We start from the raw sequence: 27,118 nt of genomic DNA on the forward strand, positions 1-27,118 counted from the left end.
TTATGGTTGAGTGGGCTCATTATTTATTTATTTCATTGTTTTATTTATATCCTGCCCTTCCTCCCAGCAGGAGACCAATGTGGCAAACAAAAGCACTAAAAACACTTTAAAACATCATAAAAACAGACTTTAAAATACATTAAAACAAAACATCTTTTAAAACATTTTTTAAAGCTTTCAAGACATTTTTTTAAAAAAGGTTAAAAACATATTTTTTTTAAAAAAAAGGTTTAAAAACATATTAAAAAGCAATTCCAACAGAGACACAGACTGGGATAAGGTCTCAACTTAAAAGGCTTGTTGAAAGAGGAAGGTATTCAATATGTGCTGAAAAGATAACAGAGATGGTGCCTGTCTAATATTTAAGAGTTGCCACACATGTTACTCAGCAGCACATATATTCTGCACCATCTGTACATATAGCAATGCATTTGTAGGATATCCATGCACATCCTTGCCATTTGCACACCCCACATTTTTACAGGAACATACAAGATGGCTTGGGATCCAAAAGCTAGAGCCCATGGGATGGTGGCCAGTTCTGAAAACAGCTACTTGCATCTGCTTCAAAGCACCCTAACTTTTGGGAAAGCTGTTTTGGAGGACACACAGAGCTGCCATCAGGAGGTGGGAACTGAAATGCTTCAAAGTATGTCCAAAACACTGCACATGACACTTTAGGTACTAGCAAATGTATGACGCATCCTTCAGTTCCAGTGAGTTTGGGGAACAAAATCAATAGGCTAAGATGAAAATGGTTGCATATTTAAAAAAGGGGGGAAGCTAACCCACTGATTTCAAACTACCAGATTTTAGGAGGAAATAAACTGAGTCTCAGGCCACATAGCATTTGGTATTTGACATTACATTTCTATACACACCTAAAGTTGCTCCCTTCGGAAGCTGATAAACTGCAACTCTGGCTAATAACCTGGATGGTAAACTGCCTGTGGACCTACTCCATGTGTGCACCTCTATGGGGTGGGATGCAGATGTAAATAAATACATGAATTTTTAACTGGAAATAGCATTTGAGCTATTACTCTAACACAGAAATACTTGTTCATCATTCACTATCAATCTTGCAATGCTGGTACTTCAGAGAACGTTCATGCATTTGATCAGTGCTGCATCTTTCCATAAAAATCTCTCAACTGAAAGGAAAAAGGAATCGTACCTGCACACACTGATTATTGCTGTCTGCTATTAATATCTTTCCATTTGTAGAGGCAGCTACTCCCTGAAGATTTGTAAACTCCCCTTTGTTTCTCCCTTTGGTACCTAAAAGGAGATGTGCATGCAAAACAAATTAGAAAAAAGTCAAGTAAATGACTACAAAAACTCTTTCCAACCCTTTGCCCAATGAGTAGCCTCATCTTGGAAATTAAGTTATAAGGAACGGGAAGGGGTTTCACAATGGTGGGAGCAGAGGAAACCAGATGCAGAGAAGGTTGGGTACAGTGGATACTGGCAGGGAAATACATTTGCAAAGGGTCCAGGTTCTTTCAAGCTTTCAGAGAAAGTTTAAACTTTCTTCTGGGGTTTTCTGAAAATGATTGGAAATATAGCCTTGTAACTATCCCTACAAAGTTACTAGGCTGCAGTTGTTTAAATTAGCCAGCTAGGAGGCTAGTAGCTTGTTTCCACACTGGTCATGGACAAACCCCTCTCATCTATAGTCAGCATGGAAACACTACCAAATAAGCATGCATAATATTGCACCCTTGGTTCAAGTGCATCAAAACAAGATGCATCAAAACGATTCCATCTTCATAAGCCATGTCGTTACAGATAATGTACCAATGGGGAACTGACCTCCGAGACAGACTCCAACAACCAAAAAGTTAATACTAGTGAAGTTGTTTTTGAAAGGTTATTATGCATTCCCCTTCCATTTGAAAATGGATGAGGGGTTCAGCTAGTCTTCAAATGTGAAAGGTAGAACGATTTTGTGAATGTGTACACCAAATTTTATCCTATAGTCTTCAAGGAAAATATTTTGCTGCATTAGATTACAGGTTTCATAATCCTCTTGAAGATGAGGCTGAGAGAGTAAATCTGGCATTGTACTTAAAACATAGAAGTTCAGATGTAGAGATATGACACCCTTCCCCCTGAAGTCCTTATTCCCAAAAGTATCTACTTCAGAGGTTTGTGGGATTGACTGGAACAATGTGAGGTGCTGGGACAGAGGAGGAATTGGCAAAAATCACTTCCATACCCTTCTGCCAACAGGATCTCTCCACTGGATCGAACACAGAAAGAGAACTTCTGTTCACAGAGGGTGGCGCCGGGATCCAACCCAGATTGTTGTCCTGAACATGCCCACCAATTTTCATTCTATATACTTACATCTTCAAAACTGAAGATTAATTTTTCCATTTCTCTCCCCACTTTAAAAATGGGTGCAGGAGGCCAAGCTGATATTCAAACTACAGAACTGTTTACTGCATGTGAGCATAAATGGAATGCTGACCAGAAAGTTAAATCAAAGGCTGCTCTTGGTTAGCCAAGTACAAGAATTTGTTCTGCAGTAGATCTATAGAGAAATTAAATACTTAAAATATTTGTCCATTTGTCTTTTCTCATCAGTGTAGTTCTTAGAAATTGTAAAATGTCGGATGAAGGCACAATGTGGCTGGGTGCCTCTATCTGTGCCAGAAATAAACAAAGCATGAACATGGCAGAAAGGGGGCAGGAAACTAGGAAAATGTCTGCTTTTGCATTCCCATATAAACAGCCCAGATGGTGGCACAGAAAGGAAGAGAGAAGGCTTGATGACTCTCAAGTTGAAGAACTGGAAAGAAATGTCAGAGAACTGACAGGCTGTACAGGGGGGCCCTCCACAATGGTTGTTGTTATTTTGTGAGTATATAGTAGTTGTTCTACGATGTTTCCACGGTGCTATCACATTGCTGCCATTTGGAGGCCCACTCTTGCACTACAGCACAACAAAGGAGGGACAACAAACCAACCCCAGAATATTTGTGGTACAAAAAGCTACAGGAATTCAGCTGGGACTTACGGGATATGTAACAACTAGAAATGAAGCAGCATGTTCAGCCCAAGACATGTGGAGGCACAAATAGTATTGAAAGTAGGATGGTGTCTAACAGCCCAATTATCTTCATGAGTACATCATGAATGCACAATAAAATTTGACAACTGGAGGGACCCACGATCTCCAGAACTTGGGAAACCAGGGGCGATGGGGACTCTGGATGAGCTGAGTGTTGCTCTTCTCCTTACTCCCCCATTATGAGCAAGGCTCTTGTGTCTCAGGAAAGACCAAGATGGAATTCCAGTTGCCCTCTGAGGTGAGATAGGTTTGGAACCCACCTGTGACAGAAATATTGTCCTGGGAATTCTAAACTCCATAAATTTAAGTCACCTATGCAAATAGTTTGAGAGAGAAAATTTGAGGAAAACCATCTAGCTAGAGAAGTGCAGCTAAGAACCATTAGTATGGCTGACTTAAAACACACTAATCTGCAACACCTCTGGAATACAGAAGTCAGCAAGACAGGGATGGGAAATCTATGCTCCTCCAAATGTTGCTGGACTACAACTCCCATCAATCCCAACAAATGGTTACGCTTGCTGGGGCTGATGGGAATTGGAACCCAATAACTGGTGGAAGGCCACAGGTTCCCCACTCCTGTCCTAAGGTACCATAATGTGAATAATTTCTGCTGCAGTGCTGACATTCATTCTAAAATAAGACAATATGATGCACAATGTTTGCAGGTGGACATTATAATCCTAAGAATTAAGAAGATGGTACACTCCGTACCTACTCGGAAGATCAGATCATCTTCGATGGGATTCTCTTTCCTTTTGCCAGTGCTGTACATACTAGCTGGTCTTTTCACAGCCTTCTGCTTCACGTGGCCACTGCCAGGAGACTTCACACGCCTCTTAACTCCTTCAGTGGTGGGGGACACATCTGCTGACCTGATTACCTTGAGTTTGAATGGGCTGCCCCTAATATGCTGATCATAGAGTCTCAATGAAAGGGTAAAGTCCCCTTCTTTCTGGACAGTATACAAAAATTCATAAGTGCCATTTTTATTGTCAAGTATTTCTCCATCTGCCACACTCCCATCAGGTGTACTCAGCTCAGCTGTGAGATAAGCGTTCCCAGATTTACAGAGCTCCCCATCCTTGTCCTTGGTAGTAATGGTGACGGACATAGGTTGCCCTATCACAGTCTGCTTCAGTCCTTCACCCGTGGCTACTGTTTCAGAAGCAACAGCATTTGTGGTTAAAATAGTACCAAGATTATGAATCGACTTCTTCAGTCCTTCCGTTTCCACTATGAAGTCTAGCTGATCATTTTCACGGGGCTGCAATGGGAAGTCTCGGACAGCCAGCTCGTTCAGCTTGTCACTCATTTGCTTCTTAACAAGCAAGACTTCAGTTTCAGTTCCATGGTTGAGTGCTTGGGCTGTAAAGTTGCTGCAACTCTTAATGTTTTCTTGTCCTTCCAGCAGGGTATCAAGCTGAGTCTGCAGGACCTGGTTAGAGAGAAAGCACTATGGTTATAAAAGCAAGTTATAAAGCAAGCACCCCATACTTATCCATATATTGTGGGGAGATGTCAAAGGATGGCTTTGAACTAGACAATGTTGCAGAAAATTTGTTGGGCTCCATTTAAAAAATACTGAATAGCATTGATTGAACACCCACTAAGTTCTCTTGGATGATTTTTTTTTAAAAAGCTACCATAATGTTAATGGCATTATTTGGACATAAAGCTAAATAATTTTTAGCATTATATGAACAAACCTTTGGCCTCCCACTGCTTGTCAAAGCATAGTTCAGAGAATATTGAACACTTTTCATTATAAACTAATAACATAACAAGAACCTCCTGGATCAGACCAAAGACACATGTAGTCCAGCATTCTGCTCTTGTAGTAGCCCATCACCCTGAGGTCCAAGGGTGGATTACAGCAGTTTAAAATGCATCTTTTAAAACAATTTACAATCACAAACATCACAAAAATAGAGTGTCCTGATGTACATCTCACGTGTCAAAGGGCAGGGTAAAGAGATGTGTCTTTAACATTTGCCAGCAACTTATACGGCCACGAGAGTAGCTGTATACTACAGTCAGCATGGATTTTTTGCATTTCGCAATGTTAAATTGAAAATACCCCCATGCCATTCTGATACTTCTGATAAGCTCATTTCAAAACAAAACCTTACAAAACGTATAGTCCTGAACTCTGAAACGCTTACTTAACAGCCCTCTAAGTTTTCATGGCAATACACAAAACAGTCAGAGAGAATTGAGAGTTCAAAGTGTAAAAAGAGACAGGAAAAAAACAGACACCTTTTGGACTTTTTTCTGTCAGAGTTCTCATAATCTGTTGAAATTCATTAAAAATCAGCCATGTTCACAGAGTACCTGTAACCCTATTACTGACTTTGCCCAATACTCTGACCATTATCTGCAGTTTAAAAGTTTAAAAAATGCCTGGCTGATTTTTAATTAATTTAAGAAATTTAGCATTAAACTAAATGATAATGTTGGGCATGCTCAGTAAGAACCAACTGTCAGTGTTCTAAAAGCCAGACTCACAGCTGCTTGGCTTGCCTAATCAGGGCACCACATCCACACTAGACCTTTATTTCACTTTAGACAGTCATGGATTCCCCCAAAGGAACTACACTACTGGCAAGTGAGTGCTGAGGGGAGGCTCCTATTCCCCTGACAAGAGCTCCAGTGGCCAGAGTGGTTTAACAGTCAGCCGCTCTAACTGAAGCTCTGTGAGGGGAACAGGGCATCTCCTAGCAACTCTCAGAACCCTCTACTATCTACACTTCTCAGGCTTCTTTGGGAAAAGTCATGACTATCTAAAGGGAAATAAAGGTGTGGTGTGGATGTGGCCAGTGACAGCTTTGGTTTAAATTTGGGTGGGAGGCTACATGTGCCTGCTGTAGAATAAAAAGGTGGGAAAACCCCTGAAAAAGAATGATAGTGGTCACAATGTTTTCCTTTTGGAAAGGAAAGGGCTTTCCCCTCAGCTCAGTGCCCACCCATCCAATCTTCTCCCCTCCCGCTTCCTCCCCCCTCTACTTCCTGCCCTCCTCCCCTCTCTACTTCCTGCCCTCCTTCTCCCTCATTCACCTATCCTAAGCATCATTGTACAGGAGTAAATCCCTCTGAACTTGAAAAGCATGTAAATGATAAAACCTGCCCTCCCCTCCTCCTCCATCCTATCCCCTCCATCTTGCCCCTTTCCTCACCCTTCCCTTCCACTTCCCCATCCCCTTCCAATACTCTCCTTCCCCTTCCTCCTCCTTCCCCGCCCTTCCACCCCGCCTCCTCTTCCCGCATGGTCAGTTTTACCTATCCTAGTACTACAACCCAGGGTTTGAATCCCCACACAGCCATGAAGCTCACTGGGTGACCTTGGGCCAGTCACTGCCTCTCAGCCTCAGAAGAAGGCAATGGTAAAACTGCCTCTGAATACAGTTTGTCATGAAAACCCTATTCATAGGGTCACCATAACTCAGGATCAACTTGAAGGCAGTCCATTTCATTTTCAAGCATGATTGCACAGGAGTAAATCCCATTGAACTCAATAGGCATGCAAATGATCAAACCTGCTCCTCCTCCCTCCCATCACCTCCCTTTTGCCCCTTCCCCTCCCCTTCCAATCCCCTCCTTCCCCCTCCCCCTCCTTCTGAATCCCTCTCCCCCCTTCCTCTTTCCCTCTACTCTCCCCTCCCCCTCCCCCATGGTCAGTTTTACCTATCCTAGCCATGATTGCATGGGAGTAAATCCCACTGAACTCAATACGCATGCAAATGATCAGACCTGCTTTTCCCCTCCTTCCCCTCTCCTCTCCCTTCCTCCTCCCTTCTTCTCCTCCCCTCTTCCTTTTTCCTCCTCCCCTGCCCACTCCAGACCTCCCTCCCTATGGTGAGTTTTACCTATCCTAAGCATGATTGCATGGGAATAAATCCCATTGAACTCAAAAAGCATGCAAATGATCAATCCATTCTCAGCAAACTTGCACAGGATACCATTTCTTACCTTCCAGATTAAAAAGCAGAGACATTCACTAATAGGCAAAAAACCTTGCGGTTTAAGAATGTACCTATACCCCACAGATATTTCTATCCAACTTTCAAAAGCAGGGAAATTGGGCAGCTCTAGTGAATACACCAGGGCAGCAGGAGATCTCCTCTCTGAGATATTGTACTGCCCTACAAATTTGTCAAAATACAAACACAATTTGGGTTGGTCTGTCACAGTCCAGTCCACTTCCTGTGTACCTTGGAAGAATTTGGTAACATGTGCCTCTGAGCATATGGTGAGTGGTGGCAACACCTGCAATCAGCCCAAATAATAGAAAGAAGACATGTGCTGTGCTGATCTTGTTTTAGCAAGGAGGAAGCAACATTATTAAGACAGTTGATATAGTTCAGATGGTCACTTTGAATATGTCTGATTTCCTTTGCAATTTTAGTGAAGTTTCCTATAGGAAATTATTTTCTTTTGTTTCTATTTCTGTGAATATGTGAAGTACAGCAACTCTTTGCAAAATTTAGACTAAAAAAACTCCAAACATAATTGTGGAATAATGGCACTGACTTCTGCAGAATAGTCTCCAGTCGACCTCAGGAGTGTCTCAATTTGCACAAGATAAAACAGTGAGAGGTGAAATATATTCTAGCAAGGTTTTTTGCCTATTAGTTATATAGTGAAGTTGCCAGATGCACCTTTGTGGGGAGGGAGTTCAACAACTTAGGGGCTACCACAGAGAATGCCCTCTCCCAGATCACCATCTCTGGATTTCTGAGAGCAGCAGAACTTCCAAGAGGGCTCCGTCTACTGATCTTCACACCTGAGAGAGTCTGTAGGGAATGAGGTGGTCTTTCAAGTATTTGGGGTCTAAATTATTTAGGGTTTTAAACACTAACGTGAGCGCCTTGGTTTGGGCCCATAAACGAACTGGCAACCAGAAGTCTGTGAGAAGCCTCATGAAAGGCATGAATGCAAGATCACTCTCCCCATCTGTGTTCTCCAGCAACTGGTATTCAAAGGCAAGCTGTCTCTGATACTGGAGTTAGTACATAGCCTCATCTTTCAATTAACCATGGGTACTCATTATGTCCACACCCAGACAAACTGCATTTAGCTATGCTTCAGGGAAGCAAGCCAATTGCAATCGTGGTTTACAATCCTGAATTGTTTCCTTAAATCATAGATGATTAACAACATGTCTAAGTTTGGATATAATAATAAAACACAGTTAATTTAAAAAGGAAGCAAAAACCATGCTGGAGGACAGGGGAGAGGGACACGTAAAGCAAAGTATAGCATGATGTCTGAATGAAACCAGCTATAAGAATGTTGAGATACTCAATGGCTACATTCATTTGATCAAATCCTGCCTTAATAAGCCAGGAGGTGCACAAGCTCTGCACATCCATGTGGAGCTCCTCTGCTCCTCCCTCTATTGAACAGAGAAGTAAACTTAGGAAAAAGAAACCAAATGCACAGTTATAAGATGGGGGATACTTGGCTCAGCAATACGACATGTGAGAAGGATCTTGGAATTGTTGTTGATCACAAGCTGAATATGAGCCAACAGTGTGATGTGGCTGCAAAAAAGGCAAATGCTATATTAGGCTGCATTAACAGAAGTATAGTTTCCAAATCACGTGAAGTATTAGTTCCCTTCTATTCAGCACTGGTTAGGCCTCATCTTGAGTACTGCATCCAGTTCTGGTCTCCGCACTTCAAGAAGGATGCAGACAAACTGGAACAGGTTCAGAGGAGGGCAGCAAGGATGATCAGGAGACTGGAAACAAAGCCCTATGAGGAGAGACTGAAACAACTGTGCATGTTTAGCCTGGACAAGAGAAGACTGAGGGGAAATATGATAGCACTCTTCAAGTACATGAAAGATTGTCACACAGAGGAGGGCCGGGATCTCTTCTCAATCATCCCAAAGTGGAGGACATGGAATAATGGGCTCAAGTTGCAGGAAGCCAGATTTCGACTGGACATCAGGAAAAACTTCCTAACTGTTAGAGCCGTACGACAATGGAACCAATTACCTAGAGAGGTAGTGGGCTCTCCGACACTGGAGGCATTCAAGACGCAGCTGGACAGCCATCTGTCAGGAATACTTTTCTGCATTGAGCAGGGGGTTGGACTTGATGGCCTTGTAGGCCCCTTCCAACTCTACTATTCTATGATTCTATGAAATCAGGAAACTGCAGTTAACCATAGTTCCCATTATGTGCAAACCGGGAAATACTTGATTAATGGCTTCCAAACAAGCCAGGATATGAAGTTATAGTTTAAAATTAGCTTATAGATCCTGGCTTGGATATAGTAGAAAGCTATAGCTAACTTGAAGACTTCGGGGGGGGGGGTTCCACTTGTACGAAGGAGGAGTGAAGGAGCTGTGTACAGATGCATGGAGCTTCTGCATATCGTGGCTTATGAAGCCAGGATTTGATTGTGCAGACAAGGACAATGTGTACCTGCATCACTTATGATGCTGAGTACTGGATCTCATTCTTAAAAGAGCTCTTCCAATTGACATAACATTATCTTGGGATGATTGGCTAGTCCCAGTTTAGTAAATTACCTTCCTGGGCAATTGTTTTCTAACAGAGTATGCAAAGTTCAGCAGAAGGACCTAAAAAGCTCAAAAGGCAGGAAGGATTCACAAAGCATACTGTCTAGTAGGGCTTGCCTAGCCAGATGTTGGCTCTTTCATTCCTTATCATCAATCACATTGATTGATATTACACCCTTTGCCCAATGAGCCCAGGCTGGTGTAGAAGGATGAGGCTTATTCCCATTTTATGCTCACAACAAATCTGTGAAAAAGGTGAGGCAGGGAGTGTGTGACTGGCCCAGGGCTACCCAAGTGAGCTTCATGGCTGAGTGGGGATTTGAACTCGGGTCTCCCCAACTAAAACCCAATTATCTAGCAAAAGGAGAGGAAGCAATGAGAACAAATTCCTATCTACTGAATTATGTTACATACTTTTATCTGCAAGAAATAGGCTTTATAATTATGGATTCCAGCACTACATTGGGATGGATCCAGACTTTGGTTAGTTAAACTTAAATCCCATTGATTTCATTGGAACCGAAGTTCAACTAACTTAGGCATGTCTACTCGTCTACTCAAGAGTACATGAGTGAGTACATGTCTACTCAGAAGTAAGCTCCACTGGGTTCAAATGGGACTTACTCCCAGGTAAATGTGCCTTAGTCTGAATCCAGGCCCATTAAGTCTAATAGGCCTAATCCTACACATAGAAGTTACACTGAATGCTGTAGGCACAGCATTGAACCAAAATGTAATGCAATGCAATCCTCTGCATGTTTACTCAGAATGTTTACCACTGTTTTCAGATAAATGTGCATAGGATTGTAGCCTCAGTCATTATGACACCTGATATACAGCATAGCTACAAACATCTGAAAAAATATTAGACAAGCACCATCTCTGTTGTCTTTTTGGTGTCTACTGAAGACCTTCCTCTTTCAACACCTCTTAAGTAGATACCTTATCCCAGTCTGCATATGTATTGTAGTAGGTTTTAAGATGGTTTTTAAGATGTTTTTCAAGATTTTTTAAAAGATTGTTTAAACATGTTTTAAAGATTTTTGTTTTTAAGATTTTGCGGGGGATTTTTAAAAAGATGTGTTTAAAGATGTTTTTAGTGTTTTGTTGCTTGTTGTTTGCCACCCTGGGCTCCTTCTGGAGGAAGGGCAGGATATAAATTTAATAAATAAATAAATAAAATCCTACGTTCTAACTTTTGTTGAGGGGCAAGGGAAGAGATGACATATCTCATTAACTACATTCCCAAAATAGTCCACTTGAATAAGGATCCCGCTCCCAACTCAAAACAGATAAACTTTCTCATGTGAGGATATAAGGAAAACATACAGAACATCATTTTAGACGTTATTCCCTGCAGTCCCCAATATAGGGGCGCTTAATTTTCATCAGGTTTCCAACAATACAATGAGGCTATATATATAGCCTCATTTTGTATTGTTGGAAACATAAACATATATAAACAGCCCAATAATTTAAAATATATCTCTGGTTCAGTGTGTTATGCATCACTTTTGCATTTTTGTAAGGGAATTTTGTTGAGTTAAATAAATTGAGAGAACAGTTTTTTTGTACTCAATTTGCTGAAGGATGTGCTGAATTAAACAGATGCACCTCACTAGTATTCTAAATCTGACTGTAAGCTGTAAATGTGGATGAAATGTACTAAATCCCAAGTGGCAGCAGAAATACACTACAAAGAAAGATTTTAAAATAGTACACCCACATTTGCATCCTTCCAAATTTGTATTTTCTCTTCCCTTACACAGGGAGAAAAAGATTCAACACAATGCTTTAACGTGTTAACAGTGTGTCTATTTATATACTGTATTTCTTAATACACATTAAGAAAACAAATTACATTCTTACAATGAAAATAGGGCAGCAATGAACATATGTCCATAACTGGTTTATAATCATCATCTTCATCTAATAAGGTGAAAACATTAAAAACAATCATATTTATTTTGATTGTCTGCTGTACCATGCCTAATGAAACTGGACAATTCTTTAACCATTGATTATGGCAATAGTTAATTTTCAGTTTTCTAAATTCTCAGTTAGATCAGTACAATAATATGCACTCTGATAATCCAGTCGGGAATGATTGTTCCTTTAAAGCTTTTTTCCCAATTATTGGCCTTTAGACACATTTTATGGAGATGTTGCAGAGTTTATTTGCATAAAGTCACTATTTTTCACCTAATGAAAATGAAATGAAAAGCTCACAACTGAAGTTGGGTTCTCAATTAATCTTATATAGTATACAGGCTATTTCCCACCCTCTCTCAGCTCAAGAAGCTGAGATTTCAGACATCATTTTTCCAAGTGGTGTAAATGAAATGGATAAAATCTGTCTGAAAAGCACAAAGGTCTTACTTTATGTTTAAGCCCATAATTCACTTCCAGTTCCATAAGCAGTACACTCTTGCGGACATTTAAAGTCTTCTGGAGTTCATCAAAAGTGGAATGAATTTCATCTACAATGCTGGTCTTTTGGTTGGTCAGCTGATGTATAATTTCAGAAAGGAAATGAAGTGCTGTATCTATCTCTGGAAGCCTGTTGAAGAATAAATCACAGCATATGGCATTTCAAATAGCATTACCATCATTTTTCCATATGAAGTCATATGACACAGAATTATATTTTTGGGGTATTTTTATCTTAATGATTACAACTTGACAGAATACAAACCAGGTCCCTCCAGAGCTGATTTCAAGGGTGTGCCTGCAGGAGGGGCCTGGAGGGGACAGGAGAGGAAGAGGAAGTTCCACTGAGCATGGGAGTTCCTTGCGCCAGCGGAGTGGCAGCATTGGATACAGCTCAAGGATTTTATTTCATTTTATTTTGAAGCATTTACATACTCCAAAAAAGGCCTCCAGAGTGGCTTACATAAATGAGTAGTCAAGACAACCACTGCCCTCAGGTTTAGTATCTAAAAAGGTATGAGACACACAAGGAAAGGACTGGGGAGAAAGAAAGGAGAAAACAAGCTCAGGAACCCATTTTTAAAGTTATAGTTCTATATATAATGCAGTTATATAATTTTGCCTACACAGATCTTTGCTGTTTTGGAGAGCAAGCCCTCACCCCCACCATCCAGGAAGAATCCCTCCTCCAGAAATCTAGGAGCAACAGATGTCTGGGCCTGGAAGACAGGGCTACTCCTACCACATGGGATGTGTATTACAGAAGGTTTCCTACCTTTTGTTGACAGCATCTAGCTGTGCTTGAAGGGAAGCCTTGTGTTGTTCTACTACATCCTTGAGAGGTACTGTGGGATGTTCTGCATGCTCTCCTTCTGTACATTCCTGACACATGGCTGTCTCACAGGACTGACAGTAGAATTCCATCAGCTGATTACAGAGAGGGAGAGTGTGACCATCATTAGAGTCCCAGTTTCTCTGGTTAGAGGCATGCCATTTTGAATACTGACCCTGTCTACTCAGAAGTGAGGCCTATTGAATTAAGTGTGGCAAATTCCGAGCCCAGGTAACCAGGGTAAGGATTGCAGCCTTACAGTGCAATCCAATACATGTCTACTCAGACGTAAGCTGCATTGGGTTCAATGGGACTTACTTCCAGGTAACTGTGCATTGGATTGCAGCCTTAGTCTCATTGACATTCATGGGTTTACTTCTGAATAGATTTGCTTGGGGGGTGGTACTGTTAATGTCAAAAAAGTCTCTTATCACAAATTCTATTAAGTTCCCCCACAAGCACACAAAAAGTCACCAAATGAGATTATATTATAAATAGCCATGTGTACCAGTGACTGGAGTTCAAACCTACTGCATTGTCAAACAAAATATTTGCTTGTGATTAAAATGTAATAAAACAGTGCTTATGTTTAACATCATGGATTTATATCTGTGATTTTTATGAAAGTTTATGTTAAAAATTACCCTACTTTAACACACACAAATAAACGTGCACTCAATTTCAGATACTTGAAATGCCACATGATATGCTTCCACCGTTATTCTGTTTCAGATAAAACTGCCATGCCTTGTGCATTAAGAGCATTAAGTTACTGCACAAAAGCCAACAGCATTAGTGATGCACTCTGAAATACAAAACAGAATGGCATCAGGTTTGCATATAATGAAGGCCATATTTTTGGCAGTCACAAGCCTAACAGGGAGTGATCAGTACAGCTTAGGCTGACATTTTAAAAAGTTTAGCAGAGGGAGACAACATTAGTTATTTTTCAAACTAGGCAAGAGAACATTAAAATAAATTATACAAAAGGACCCAGTGAGGCCAAGAAACTCCTGCAGATTAACAGAAATAGAAGCAAGCCTCTCAACTAACAAAGGATAAAGCATCTGTTAAAAAGCACCTCTCTTTCTTAGTTCTAGTCTGCATTAAAAAAAACCATCATGACGGAAGGGTTTTAAATAAGCTCGTAAAAACAAGCTTAACGTGTGATCTCTGTTGAAGGTTTTTACATGGAAGATTTTGTTAGACATCTGAATCTTCCTGAGTGATAGCTTTATAAGGTGCCACTAGACACTTTGTTCTCTCTCATATGAGACTAATAGACATATATGTTTTGAGAAGCAATACTCTTGTTTAGTGGAGTCATAATCTTCAGAAACATTCAGAGTATTTGTTGCCCAGTACTGGATCTGTTTTTTTTAATGTCCTATTAATCTAAGTGGTGCATAAACAGAAGAAAACCCTTTTTCAGGAATGCTGGGCTGATGGGAGTTGGAGTCCAACAACATCTGGAGAGGTGTAGAGCTTTGTGTGTTACATCTAGGTGACAAAAGTATGTTGAAATATATGGTCTTGTACTAGATTTCCATGCAGTGTGCATGTAGGGGCCCTCTACTAACTCTTGCTGCTAACCCTGTAACTCTGAAACACTCATTTTTGCCAAGCTGGTCAGAAGCTGCTGTTACCTCTGTCATGCCTAAGGACTTTTGTCTGCCACTTGCCAAGGATTTGATTGCATTTTACTTTAATGAAAAAGCTTCCTAATCACGTGAGGCAATTATTGCAATGCTGTTCACATTCAACTGGCACATTCTGAATGCAACACAGTGTTTTCTGATGTAACAAGGATGCCAACCCACCAGCTCAAGTGGAATAATGAAATAATTCAGCCCATATGCTCCATTCATTCCCGAGGACCCTTGTTAGCATGTGCCCTCTCTGCGTGTTTTTAATCTCCCAGTGCCACCGATTACCATAACTGGACAGCAATGATATTGGGTGGTGTACAGGTGAATCCAATAATATTTCTCTTGAATGAGTTTTGTTCACACGCAGGATACAATCTGCTATCAGAAAGGTATGCCTCCCTCCCATGTCAGACTACCAAAGAACCTGCTGATAAAGGGATTACTTTTCCTCTGTTTGTTTTATTTGTTCGATTACTCTTGAGATATTTGCTCTGCAGACAGCTTGTGCAGTTCACTTCCTACATAATTTAAACATATTATGGTCTGGATTGCATAGATCAGCCTTTCCCAACCTGGTGTCTTCCACATGTTAAGAACATGGGAAGAGCCTGCTGATCAGTGGCCCATCAGCATCCTGTTCTGACAGTGGCTAACCAGATGCCTATGGGAAGCATCCAAAGTAGGATCCGAGCATAACAGCACTCTCCCCTCCTGCGGTTTCCGGCAACTGGCATTATGAAGCATATTGCCTCCTACAGGGGAGGCAGAACTTAGTAATCAAGGTTAGTTTCTAGACTAGAGCTCCCATCCTCCCTGATTACTGGCAATGCTGGCTGTGGATGATGGGAAGTTGTAGTCCAACAACATCTGAAGGGCACCAGGTTGGTAAAAATTGGCATAGATTGACGATAGGAAAGGACTCACAACATGATGAGTTTCTGCCAGGCCTTGAAGACCTGGCTCTTCAGGCAGGCTTTTGGGGTGGGCTAGGTTTTATCTTCATTGTTTTTAGATTTTTAATGTCTAGGTATTGTATGCCTATTTTGTACGTCGCCCAGAGTGGCTGGACAGCCAGCCAGATGGGTGACTAATAAATTCAATAAATAAATAAATAAATAAAAATAATGGAGAAGGAAATGGACTTTTGGTCCTCCAGTTCAAGGAATATATTAATTTATAGATGAAAGAAAGAGCAAAAGTAGTAGTTCATCTTCCAAATCATAGCCAGTTGCTTTCACTTAAAACTAAAATAGATGCATAAACTGTCACTTAAATGAATTATAGAACATCTACTGAGCTTGGTAGTGAGAAAGGCACTTTACTAACCATCATGATTAATTCCATAGAAAGTGCAGCATCCTACAAACAGAGAATGTAACCAGAACACTCAGTATTGGGCTCACTGAGGGTTAATCTGCTAGTACGCACAAATTCATCCCAGTTCTTTAATGAGGTATCCATATGCGAGCATATAATAAAAGCTGAGTAACATCTATCAAATTAATGATTTCTGTTGTTGTTATTACATCAATAATTTGCGAGTCCAATAATCCCCAATTTTAATTTTAGGATCCAATGAAAATTGCCTTTCCCCCCCTAATCAACTGGTAAACTTTATGAGAAGCCTAGCCCACTTACATTTCCTTCATGATTGGGGCAAGAGAGTGGTTTCCCTGCAGCAACAGCTGTGACAGTCTCCAAAATGGAAGACTCCTCAATGCTGTTGTCTGGAGTTCTCTGCAGGACATCCATCAGGTTGGTGATGAAGAAGTTGTTCTGAAGAGCAGAAACCCCTTTCTCTGGCAGGATGGATGTCTGGCGGCACACTGGGCAAGAAAGGGTTAAGCTGTGGGGTGGAATATAATTCTGTAGGCACCTAATGAGGATGGTAAAAAGATAGACCAATGTCAGAGGGCAAAAAAAGAAGTCTCCTACAGCATGAGTTATTAAGAGGAGAAAGAGAAACCATTAGCACAGCTTGAAATTTTCACATTTTGCAACTCATATCAGGAGAGGAGAACAATGTATTTTGGCAGGCTTCCCCAACCTGTCACCTTCCAAATGTTATTGGATGCCATCTCCCATCAGCTCCAGTCACCATGGCCAATGGTGAGGGTTGATGTGAGTTGTAGTCCAGCAACAGCTGGAGGACACCAGATTGGGGAGGCTCTTGTGAGTTACATAAAAAATACAGCAATTATATAGTGAGATGACTAGAGACAGTCTAAACAGAAGATGAGGAGAGAAGGCATCCATGCAAGAGCAAAAAGAAATCATCTTCAAGGTGCACTATCAAATCAGCAATGTTTTCCAGAGAGCTACCAGTAATATGATAGAAACTTTGTTTCCTGTGGTATACCCACACATTTTACTAGCCCACTGTCATCTTTGGGTTGTTTTTTAAAAAATGTACCACCTAATTCTCTACAATTCTGCACCAAACAGGCAATGAGGTATTCATCTTTAAAACTCTATTTTAAAAACATAAGAAAGCAACAAGGACAAATGTCCACAGCCTGAGCTTCTGCTCACATGAAATGTTCCAGACTCTACAAGAATGTCTTGCACTGTTCAGACAAACACTCTTTGGCTAGATGTGGGGAAAGATGGGACTCCTTTATCATTAATAGCGGAGAAGCGGAATAAGTTGCTCCCTCTATGGCAAATGACACTGGCTGAATTTGCCTCTTCTCAACAGCCATTATGATTGCAGGAGCCCTGTCCTTGTTTGCATTTGGTGGTACTCTCTCTCTCTGGTCCAAAGTTTGGTGGAAGCACCATGAAGCATTACTTATATTTTTCATATTATATTAATAAAAGCAGCAGCAGTATTATAGATCATTAATGTCAATGTTTTCTGGGCCTCCATGTCAAACGCTGATTAACCATGGGGCCTAAAATAATTCTGTGGGAATCAACTGTCCAGTGACAAACAAAAAACAAAAAACTCTTGCATTTAAACTAGCATTGACTAGCCAGAATTCGGAAAGCTCCTTGTGAATGCATGAGGCACTTAGGCATGTGCAATAAAGGGGTGCCTCTTTCCTTCTCCTGATGCAGCTCCTTCTGTTCCATCAAATGCCTCTCTGGAATCCCTTGATTTTCTAGAACAACTGGGGGGGATGAAGGGTTAGTCTTGACTTGCTATAGGGGAGTCAGACTTCAAATGTGCCAGTATACATATAGGGACATATAAAGCCTGGCTACCCTTGACCCAGACCAAATCAAGACCACTGGTCCACCTTGCCCAGTATTGTCTACTCCAGGGATGAGGAACCTGTGGCTCTCCTGATGTTGCTGACTATAACCCATAGTCCCTAACCACTGGCCATCATGAGTGGGGCTGATGGGAGTTGGTGTCCAACCACATCTGGAGAGTCACAGGTTCCCCATCCCTGGTCTAATCTGACTGGCAGTGGCTCTCCAGGGTCTCAGGCAGAGGCTGCTCTAACCTCTTGCAACCAGTTATTTTTGGCAGGAGATACCACCTGTGGAACTTGGGACCATCCACATGCAAAGTCATGTGCCATTTAACTGAATCCACCCATCCAAAATTAGAACAGAGAATCTGAAAGCTCTACATGCAACCCTTTGGTTTTCACCTATAGCTTTACCAATTGTATAATCATTTAATGACATATGATCAAGTGCTTGTTGGGGGTTCCCTGCTGGGTCAGTGCCCAATATCAGCATGTCTTTATGACATTTTGAGATTTTGTTTACACTCCATCAGATTACCACTAAAATTCTGAAGACAACATTTGGTACCTACAACATCCACACATGTATAATGCTTTTAAAAAGTTAGGATAAGCTCTAGAGTGGTGGAGCAGAGATTAAAACATTATTATTTATTATTATATTCTGCTTCCCAGCCAATCTTAGCCCATGGAATGATTTGCATTACTTTGGGGTTATTCTTGTGATCACCTCAGCCTTTGGTGGCTGTGAGGGAAAAGCCAAGCCTCTACTAACTTCTGACTGCTTCAGCCTGTGGTGAGGCAATTAAGCACATCTGTCACCACACGCTGCTTTAAGCCTAGGTTTGGATTTTGTCCCACCACTGTGAGCATTTGTGCTAGCATGCCAAGTTGAATCCAGACTAGAATCAGCCCACAGCAGCAGACACATAAGACTAACTGCCTTTCAGGCTGAACTGGCTTCTAAAAGAATATGCCAAGATGAACAGATATTTCTAAAACATAAAGAAAGACAGACTCATTCAAGATGTTTTTTAAAAAGGCAAATGCCTATGGAACATAATAGGTAAAGCAGTTTTACAAAATGAAAATAGACAAAGTCAAGAGTGCAGAAATGGTGGAAAGATCATTTCCACATTCAGACAGGATTGCTGCATTCTTTCTGTGGCTAAGGCTTCTCTGTTGCTTTTCCAGGAATGGAAGTGTAGCACAGGAAAAATCCCACCTGGTAAGTTAAATGTACAGGAGCTTGGCCAGAAAAAAAGACATCAGCAGTGAATTTCAGGCATCTTCTGGAGTAGCCTTCACCAACCTGGTGCCCTCCAGATGTTGTTGGATTACAACTCTCATCAGCCCCAGTACAACATTCACAATAAAGACAGAACTGCTTACCCAAAGAGCACAGTGAGATTCCAGATTACTTTGCAATATCCTCTTTAAGAATCTGAATCCTGTCTTTCTTCTTATGCATCAAACAAACCCAAGGGCATTTTATCTTTCTATCCATTAAAAGTTTCATATTTCAGGAGACATTTTTTTACAGGAGTGAAGGTTCATTGAATTATCAGCGTAACTCTAGACTTCTGGGAACTGGTCACTGTGGGAATCCAGGGAGACAAGCCAACTGTAACACTGATGGGAGGAAATAGAAATCCTTCTTACCTCTCACAGAAAGTGTGCAGACAGGGGAGTACTTTGGGATTTTTGTAGCGGTCCAGGCATATGCTGCAGATTAGAAATTGTTTGTCAATCTGACGCACCACAGGACTTGGGATGTTGGAGCCTTCACTGGCCATCCTAGACCACTGACATGTGGGTCCTGTTCTCTTTTACCCTGCACACTGCTGAAATGTTCAAGCAAACAACAAAGCTTTAGAGGGTTTAACTTTCTGCTAACAATGAGCTTTAATGTTCTTTATCTCGATTCAAGATCTATAATAATAAGAAATGCAGTGTGTAATGCCTGGAAATGCTACACTATAAATTCCTGCTGTTAAAGCATCTGGGCAGATGTCAAGAAAAAAACCTTACTATACTGCATTAGTTTCTTTTAAATTCAGTCATTATATTTATATTCCACTTTCAGAGCAGCGCCCGGGTTGTCTGCCATCTAGGAACCAATCAGGCTGAAATCTGGTCTTACTCATATGATACTGAGTGTTACAAAAGAAAACCGCCTAAACTGCTGTAAACTGCCCAGAGAGCTTCAGCTATGGGGTGGTATATAAATGTAATAAATAAATAAATAAAATAAAAGGCTACCCTCTGATAGGCAATTATGCCAAGACAAATTTTTTCCTAACCTGGTCAACGTATGGGCATTCGTTTCTGATGCTGCAGAGGGACCAGTGCTTACTGGTGGAGCACATGAGTTGCAAATAGTAGAGTGAATCCCTGGTATCACCAGTTAAAAGAATCAGGTAACAAGTGAATAGGAAACACTCACCTCTGCTTTTGACTCTGGAGACCTACAACCAGCCAGAGCAGACAAAACTAGGTTAAATTGACAGATAGGATTATTTTTATACTAGATCAGGCTAATATACTTTCACTAATTTAATATGAATATAAATAGTCAGCTACAGCCTGGCCAATAAGTGAAAAGCAACACATAGCTCAACTCTATAGCAAAGACCTCATATTTATGCCTTTGCTATACTGGTCAGCTGGCAGTTAACAGGAAGAACACAGGAAACTGCCTTGCATCAAATCAGACAATCTAGATCAGTACTGTCTATATCAGGAGTAGGGAACCTTTTCATGCCAAGGGCCACAGTAACCCAGTGGGATGCATTTGGGAGCTACATTCCATTAGCAGGCAGGGCCAGACCTACAAGTCACCCTCAGTTAACACACAAATCACACAGAGAACTATGACCCATGGAAACAGAGGTATATATTTAATTTAGTAACTCCACTTAAATGTCACCTTCCATTACTCCCATAAAAGTTTTTACAAAGTTCATTAAAAATAAAGATAAAAGCTCTCCAACACCCTTCATCTGTCCTTACTGTACAAAACAGCAAAGAGAACTCAGTAATCCCAACAGAAGAATGCAAACATCATCTATGCACAGATGAACTGCAAACAGTCCTTTATAGATATTCAAAGCCTCAAACTTAAAAATGCAATTGCATCCCAAAAATTGCATGCATGCAATTGCATTGTATATGGACACTTTTTGAAAGTCTACTTTTCTGCTAAGACATTTTCCCCTTGGCTTTGATTTACTTGTAGAAGGAGGAGCTGCAACTGCATGCTCTGCACAACATTAAAGCTCTTTCCTTCCCCAACTGCCCTCCATTGAATAGCTGATGGGCAAGAGGGGGCACAGAAGTCCAGATGATATCATGCTGTGGGCAGGAGGCTCTCTGGTCTACAATGACTGACAGCAGCTCTCCAAGGGTTCATACAGAAGCCTTTTCCAACCCAAACTGGAGAAGCCAGGGACTGAACCTGTGATATTTTGCATACAACACATGTGCTCAACTTCCAAGATATGGCCCTTCCCCCAATACATTTTCTTTCAGTTACTCTACATCTAAATTGTGAAAGATGCAACCAAACATCCCAACCTATTGTGACATTTCCTAAACAAGAGGGTCAACTATAAAGTAACAATGGAAGTATTCCATTTAGCATAATGTTGTACTGGTCTACTCTGAGAGTCAAATGATACATGAGAACAGCCAGACAACATGTTTAAGGTCAGATGGTCCTAGTAACAAGTTTTTAGAACAAAAGAAGTACTGAGGTGAGGGAGCTGAATCCTTCCCTTGCCTCAGGCTGCAGCTTACTTTGCCACAGCAGCCCATGGATCACTAACATGTGCATGCAGAGGCCTTTCCTGGTGCCCACAGGATCTTATCCATCCCTTACCCCACTGACATCAGGCTTGAAAGAAGCAAGAGTAACACTCTCTTCCCAGAGACAATCTCCAGGAAGATCATAACCCAGCCACCACCTTATTAGGTTGGGGGTGAGCTAAAACACTTTTAAAGTCTAATTCCAGGCAGAGAGTGAGTGAGTAAATGAGGACATCAGCTGTGGTACACGTAGTTGCTATGCATACATGTGTGCCTGGTGTCCATGATGGTTGCTCCAGTTTGCAAATGTGCCTACCACAGCCTTTCCCCTAACATGCTTTCAAACCCCAACTGAACACAGTGAAGGCATTCCCAGCCCAAATCCTACCACACACACCCATATCCCTTTCCCCCCGAAAACTGAGCCTACCCTCCATTTTAAACACAATGGGAGAAAAGCCAGGTTTAAACAAAGAGGTGAGTTGCTGTTAAATAGTTTGTGCCTGATACACAGAAATTAAGTAGGTAAAATATTTCCTGGGGTAGAGTTAAGTGTTGGGAAAAGCTTTACTATGGAATGAAGAGTAGACAAAGTATTCTATACCAAAATGAAAACAGCAGAAAAATGAAAAGGGACAGAAATTGTGGAAAGACCATTTCTAGTTTCAGACAGATTTGTAGCGTTCTTTTTATGGTAAGATATTACAAGAGTGTGGTTAACCATGACAAGGCTCTCTGGCCTCACCTGCACTATCCATTTAAAGCACTATTATACCACTTTAACCAGTCATGGCTTCCCCTAAAGAATCTTAGGAACTGTAGCTTGTTAAGGGTGTTGCAAGTCGTTGCAGACCCATATTCCTTTCACAGAGCTACAATTCTCAGAGGGGTTGAACAAGCAATCTCTCTTCCCAGGGAACTCTGGGAATTGTAGGTCTATGAGGGAAACAGGGCTCTCCTAAAAACTCTCAGCACCCTTAAACTACAGTTGCCAGGATTCTTTGGGGGAAGCCATGACTGTTTAAAGTGCTATAATACTGCTTTTGATGTATAATGCAAATGGGGCCTCTGTTTATCCAAGAAAGGTGTCAGTGTTCATTGACAGAGTACAAATGTTTACAAAATGTATTGAAGCTGCTAAAGCAGTGTTCCCACCACCACCAATTGTTTTTCAAAAAATATACATAACACTGATTATATTATTTATTTATTTATTATATTTACATCCCATCTTTCCTGTAAGAAGCTCCATGTGGCATACATGGTTCTCACCTTTCAACAACCTGGTAAGGTAGGTTAGGCTGAGAAAGCGACTGGCTCAAAATCACTCAGTTAGCCTTATGGCTAAGTGAGGATTTGAATCCTAGTCTTTCCAGTCCAACATTCTTAAACACCAGGAAACTAAATCTACTACACATACAAAAAGATCAGTGTCATGCATGGAAAGAAAGCAAGTTATGAAAAATGATAAATTTATAATAATTAAGGCATGGCCTGGTGGATACTTTTCATCATGAAAGAAAGCTACACTTCTAAGTCAGGTGCTGAAATTATAAGGCTACACATATATTATTTTATATTTTTCAGGTTTTTCTGCTAAGAAATTCAATTTATTGAATAGGGCTGCAATTCTAACTCTACTTACCTGGAAGTAAGCCCCATTGAATTCAATAGGACTTACTTCTGAGACATGGTTAGGATTGCACGTCTTTTTTATTTCTTTAATTTTTAATTAACAGCAAGTTTCTCATCCTTATGGTTGCAAAGTATGTATGAGCCTACCCAAGCATTAAGATCAGTGTCCAGGATCCTGCTCTATGGGCCACCAGTCTGTGCTGTTAGATTGGCAAGTACCAGGGTTGGGGGCCTTCTTCGCAGAGGCCTTCCACCAGGAGATAGGGAACCTTTTTCAGCCAAAGGACCACATTCGCTTTGGGACAATCTTCTGGGGGCCACATGCCAGTGGTGGGTGGGACCAGAGGCAAAAGTGGGCAAAGCAATAAATGTAAATGTTACCTGTAAATGTACGTAGGGTAGCTTCTACACACAGTCACACACCCCTCTCTATCATCCGTCCAGGCAAGCCAGAAGCATTGCCAGAATTCAAAAAGACATGCCAACTAGGCAAAAACACTCAGGGAACATACAAAGCAGAGCTCATGGGGTGTGTGGGCGGCTCAGGAGTGGGTGTGGGAAAGGTCTGGAGGCCAGACAGAGGGGCCTGGAGAGTCTCATTAGGTCTCTGGGCCTGAGGTTTTTCATCCCTGCCCTGCACCTTAGGACATCCTCCTTAGGAAAGTAAATTCAACCTCATCATTGCTGGCTCTTAAAGAGAAAGATGTTTTTATTCCAGCTGCATATGATTAACATGCTTTCCTTGGTAAAGGTTTTTGCTGCTTCTGGCTTTTAAGTTTTCGGAGAGAGAAAGTTATCACATCCAAGGTCCCAGTCTAGATTAGAATTATAAATACTTACTCATGTATGTGAAAGGGAAAAAAGAAGAGAAAGGCAATTAAGTGTTCTTGTTTTCTTATGAGCCATGGAATTTGGAGAGTTCACATGATCCCACTTAGTTTCCACAGTGTAGCCCTCTCCTCTGCAGGTTTACTTAGATGTTCTACCTATTTAAGGGTGTTTACTCCCAAGTAAATATGTGCAAGATCAACAAGTGAGTTGTTGATAGCTACACAATGGCAGCATTCTCCAAGGAGCAGGGACAGACATGGAGGAAGATTCATGGCTCAAGCACTCCCTCCTGTCCCAACACGTGCAGCTTAATAGGCTACTTCTTGGTCTAAGTAAACCATAGTTGTGCATTGTATCTAAACTGGAAAAAGTATGGTTTGAGCAAGCTCTAGTTTGGAGGACTATTTGAGTGCAGCCAATGAGTCCATGGAACTGCAAAGACTTGAACACAAGTCTGCTTGTTCTAAGAAGTCCTATTGTCTATACCGGATTGGCTCCTTGTTGAAACTTACATTAATTAACAGAGCACTTCCTAGTCACCTGAAAAGGACATGTATAATTTAATATGCCATCAAAGTGGAATCAATTTAGTTTAAAAGGCAAGGAAGGGTTATAAACCAACTGTGCTAAAAATGTCACTGCAAAGCTTTAAAAGAAAAGCTGTTATCTTTAAGTTGGGGAGCAAGTTCCTTTCATTAATTTTTAAGCCAGGCAAAGGGGGTTACTTGCATACTTTCAGGATGAAGTAACCTAAATAAATTCTCACCACTGCATAAAGAGATGGCTCTAAAATAAAGTCAGATCAGCTAAACCAAATCCAGAGTAAGAGCTCTCAGATACCTAGCACCTTTGATAAGAGATCAATGCTTGCATTAAGAAGCCTTCCAGAAGAATGACATCATCCTCATTTCTTCTTGTAGGTTTCTAATTATAAAAGATCTAGGGAGCAATTCCCAATTTCTAATCAAAACAGTCTTTATGAAACAAAGACAGTATATGCAAGATTGTGATATATGCACATAAAATAAGAAACCAAGAGCAGCCATAAATCCATAAAGGAATAAATCAGTAGTGTGTGCAGCCACACCCATCTGAAACAGAACTTCCGATCAAATAAACCATTTGGGCTCTAGAAAATATTTTATACAGTTTTAATAAATGTATTTATCTCAGAATTATGGCTTTACATGATGGAAGTAGAAATATAAAGATGATTGAGGGCGGCCTGTCCAAAATGTATAGGATTTTCAGATAATGGCAGTGCTCCACCCAGCTAGAGCTGTGATTAGACTCTGAAAGAACAGACTGAATTGCCTACCACTTATCAATGGTATGCACAAACCGGAGGGTCTAAGCCATGCATTATGAATGAATAGTTTTCCAGTAGCAACGTTTGGAATGGAACTCTCAAGCCCTAAAGCTGTAGGCAAGGGTGGGACTCTTATTATATATTGCTTCAAAGACCAAATAAGATACAGGTAGCACAAAAAAGCATAAGATATAGATAACACAAGCACATCACTTTGGATGACAACCCATACTAGCAAAGCAAGGCTATACAAACAGTCTATTAAGTCTCAGAATCAACACTGTATGTATGTGTGTGTGTGTGTGTATATATATATATATATATATATATATATAATATATATATTATAGTTAAATTATATTTTTAAAACCAATTAAGCAAAACTCTCCCATCCTCATGCACACACACACTCAATACAAAAGGAAGGATTTCCCCTCCCCCCTTCACACTTTCGTTTTCTCATATTTTTTAAAAACAGCTTGTTCCCCTGTTGTTTAAAGAACTTATCTAACCCTATTGTTACTATTGTTGTTATTATTTAAAAAGCAAGGAGCTACAACAGGGGCAAAAATGCATAACCAAGTAGTCACCAGGCACAATACTGAACAAACATGAATGCTCAAGACATACCCATCTTCATGAAAAGCAGCTTAAATCAATGCAGTGCCAGGTTAAAAAAAAGTAAAATGTTTCCAGGATAGAGCTGTGTCCTGTAGTCGTCCGAATAAGCCAACCATAATTGTAGTGATGTGTCACGTTTGAAAGCCTCACGTGTGAAACTGTTAGAGAATCCCTGGGTCTGGACAGTCGTTATTAGAGATGCAGCATATTTCTTGCTTTAGCTAACAGCGCTCCATTCCATGGAGAGAATCATGGAAGAAATAAAAGGAGGCCCAGTCAAGCAGTCACTAATTTCCCTCCCCCCACTCTCCAGGTCACTGACAAGTGAGAGACCTTCCCCCAAAAAAGGATTCCAGCCAATCAATCTTTATTTAGTACATCTTTCTCACTCAACCCGTTGCTGAAAGACTGCAGCAAACCGTGCAAGGGATTGTGGGATAGGGATGCAGCATAGAGCTGCAATGAGATTCGCTGGGTGGATTTTTCCCCCTTCCAAGTCAGCAATCAGCTGTTTCAAGGCTCAGATGCTGGCCCATTGAATTTGGTCACCGGAATGTTATTACAGGATTAGCAGGCAGGGGACAGCTATCACTGTGGTACAGCAGCAAAAGACACATGTAAGTATTTTTCTCATCGTGTTAAGATATGGATCTAATACTGATACTCTGATTCTACATTTATTTGGAAGGAAATATTCTTGGTTTTTAATGTAACTTACTCAATGAAAATGAGAAGGGAGGGAAATCTCTACCCACCCTCTCCCTGCTGCTCATATTTTTATAAACCCCTATCATGTTTCCCATCTTTAATGCAATAATCCTTAGGTAGCCACTTAATGTGCAACAGACAGAATGAGATGAGCTCGCCAATCCACCCAGAACTGTATTAAGTATCTAACCAGCAGCCCGCCCTGAATTCACCTAATGTTTCTCATCTTACAAGAAGACTATGTGGGATCAAATAAGACCTGAAGCTATTCAACTTTGTGAAAAAGTTATGCAAGGGGTGCCTCATCTCAGGACCCCAAATTTAAGCAGCCTAATTCGAATACAATGCAGAGTGTTTGCTAATTGTGCAAAATAAGTATATCAGTCGGGTATTTTCTATCATTTTTTGTTAGAAGTTCCCCCTGGCAAGTACTCAAAAAACTGAACAATAAGAGAAAGGTTTATTGTATTATTTGCTCAACTTCC

General features: G+C 40.9%; 1 protein-coding gene across 10 annotated transcripts in view; it reads right to left on the minus strand.

Moving 5' to 3' along the window:
* TRIM2 (tripartite motif containing 2) overlaps positions 1 to 27,118 on the minus strand; it is a 94,548-nt gene that overhangs the window by 29,376 nt on the left and 38,054 nt on the right. For 3 of the 10 annotated variants that reach the window (XM_061584589.1, XM_061584583.1, XM_061584586.1), the window contains exons 2-7: positions 19,385 to 19,566; positions 16,161 to 16,398; positions 12,817 to 12,968; positions 11,991 to 12,171; positions 3,794 to 4,517; positions 1,178 to 1,281 (exon numbers count right to left, since the gene is read on the minus strand). In XM_061584589.1, the coding sequence (XP_061440573.1) occupies positions 1,178 to 1,281; positions 3,794 to 4,517; positions 11,991 to 12,171; positions 12,817 to 12,968; positions 16,161 to 16,398; positions 19,385 to 19,518 (1,533 nt within the window). In that variant the 5' untranslated portion in view covers positions 19,519 to 19,566. Of the gene's footprint in view, positions 1 to 1,177; positions 1,282 to 3,793; positions 4,518 to 11,990; positions 12,172 to 12,816; positions 12,969 to 16,160; positions 16,399 to 19,384; positions 19,567 to 20,025; positions 20,123 to 20,168; positions 20,216 to 23,311; positions 23,468 to 23,545; positions 23,833 to 25,934; positions 26,338 to 27,118 lie in introns of those variants that run through there. The other 7 variants (XM_061584588.1, XM_061584585.1, XM_061584582.1 and 4 more) reach the window with 7 other exon arrangements.

Source organism: Rhineura floridana, chromosome 9, assembly GCF_030035675.1.
Source record: "Rhineura floridana isolate rRhiFlo1 chromosome 9, rRhiFlo1.hap2, whole genome shotgun sequence".
Lineage (NCBI taxonomy): Eukaryota > Metazoa > Chordata > Lepidosauria > Squamata > Rhineuridae > Rhineura > Rhineura floridana.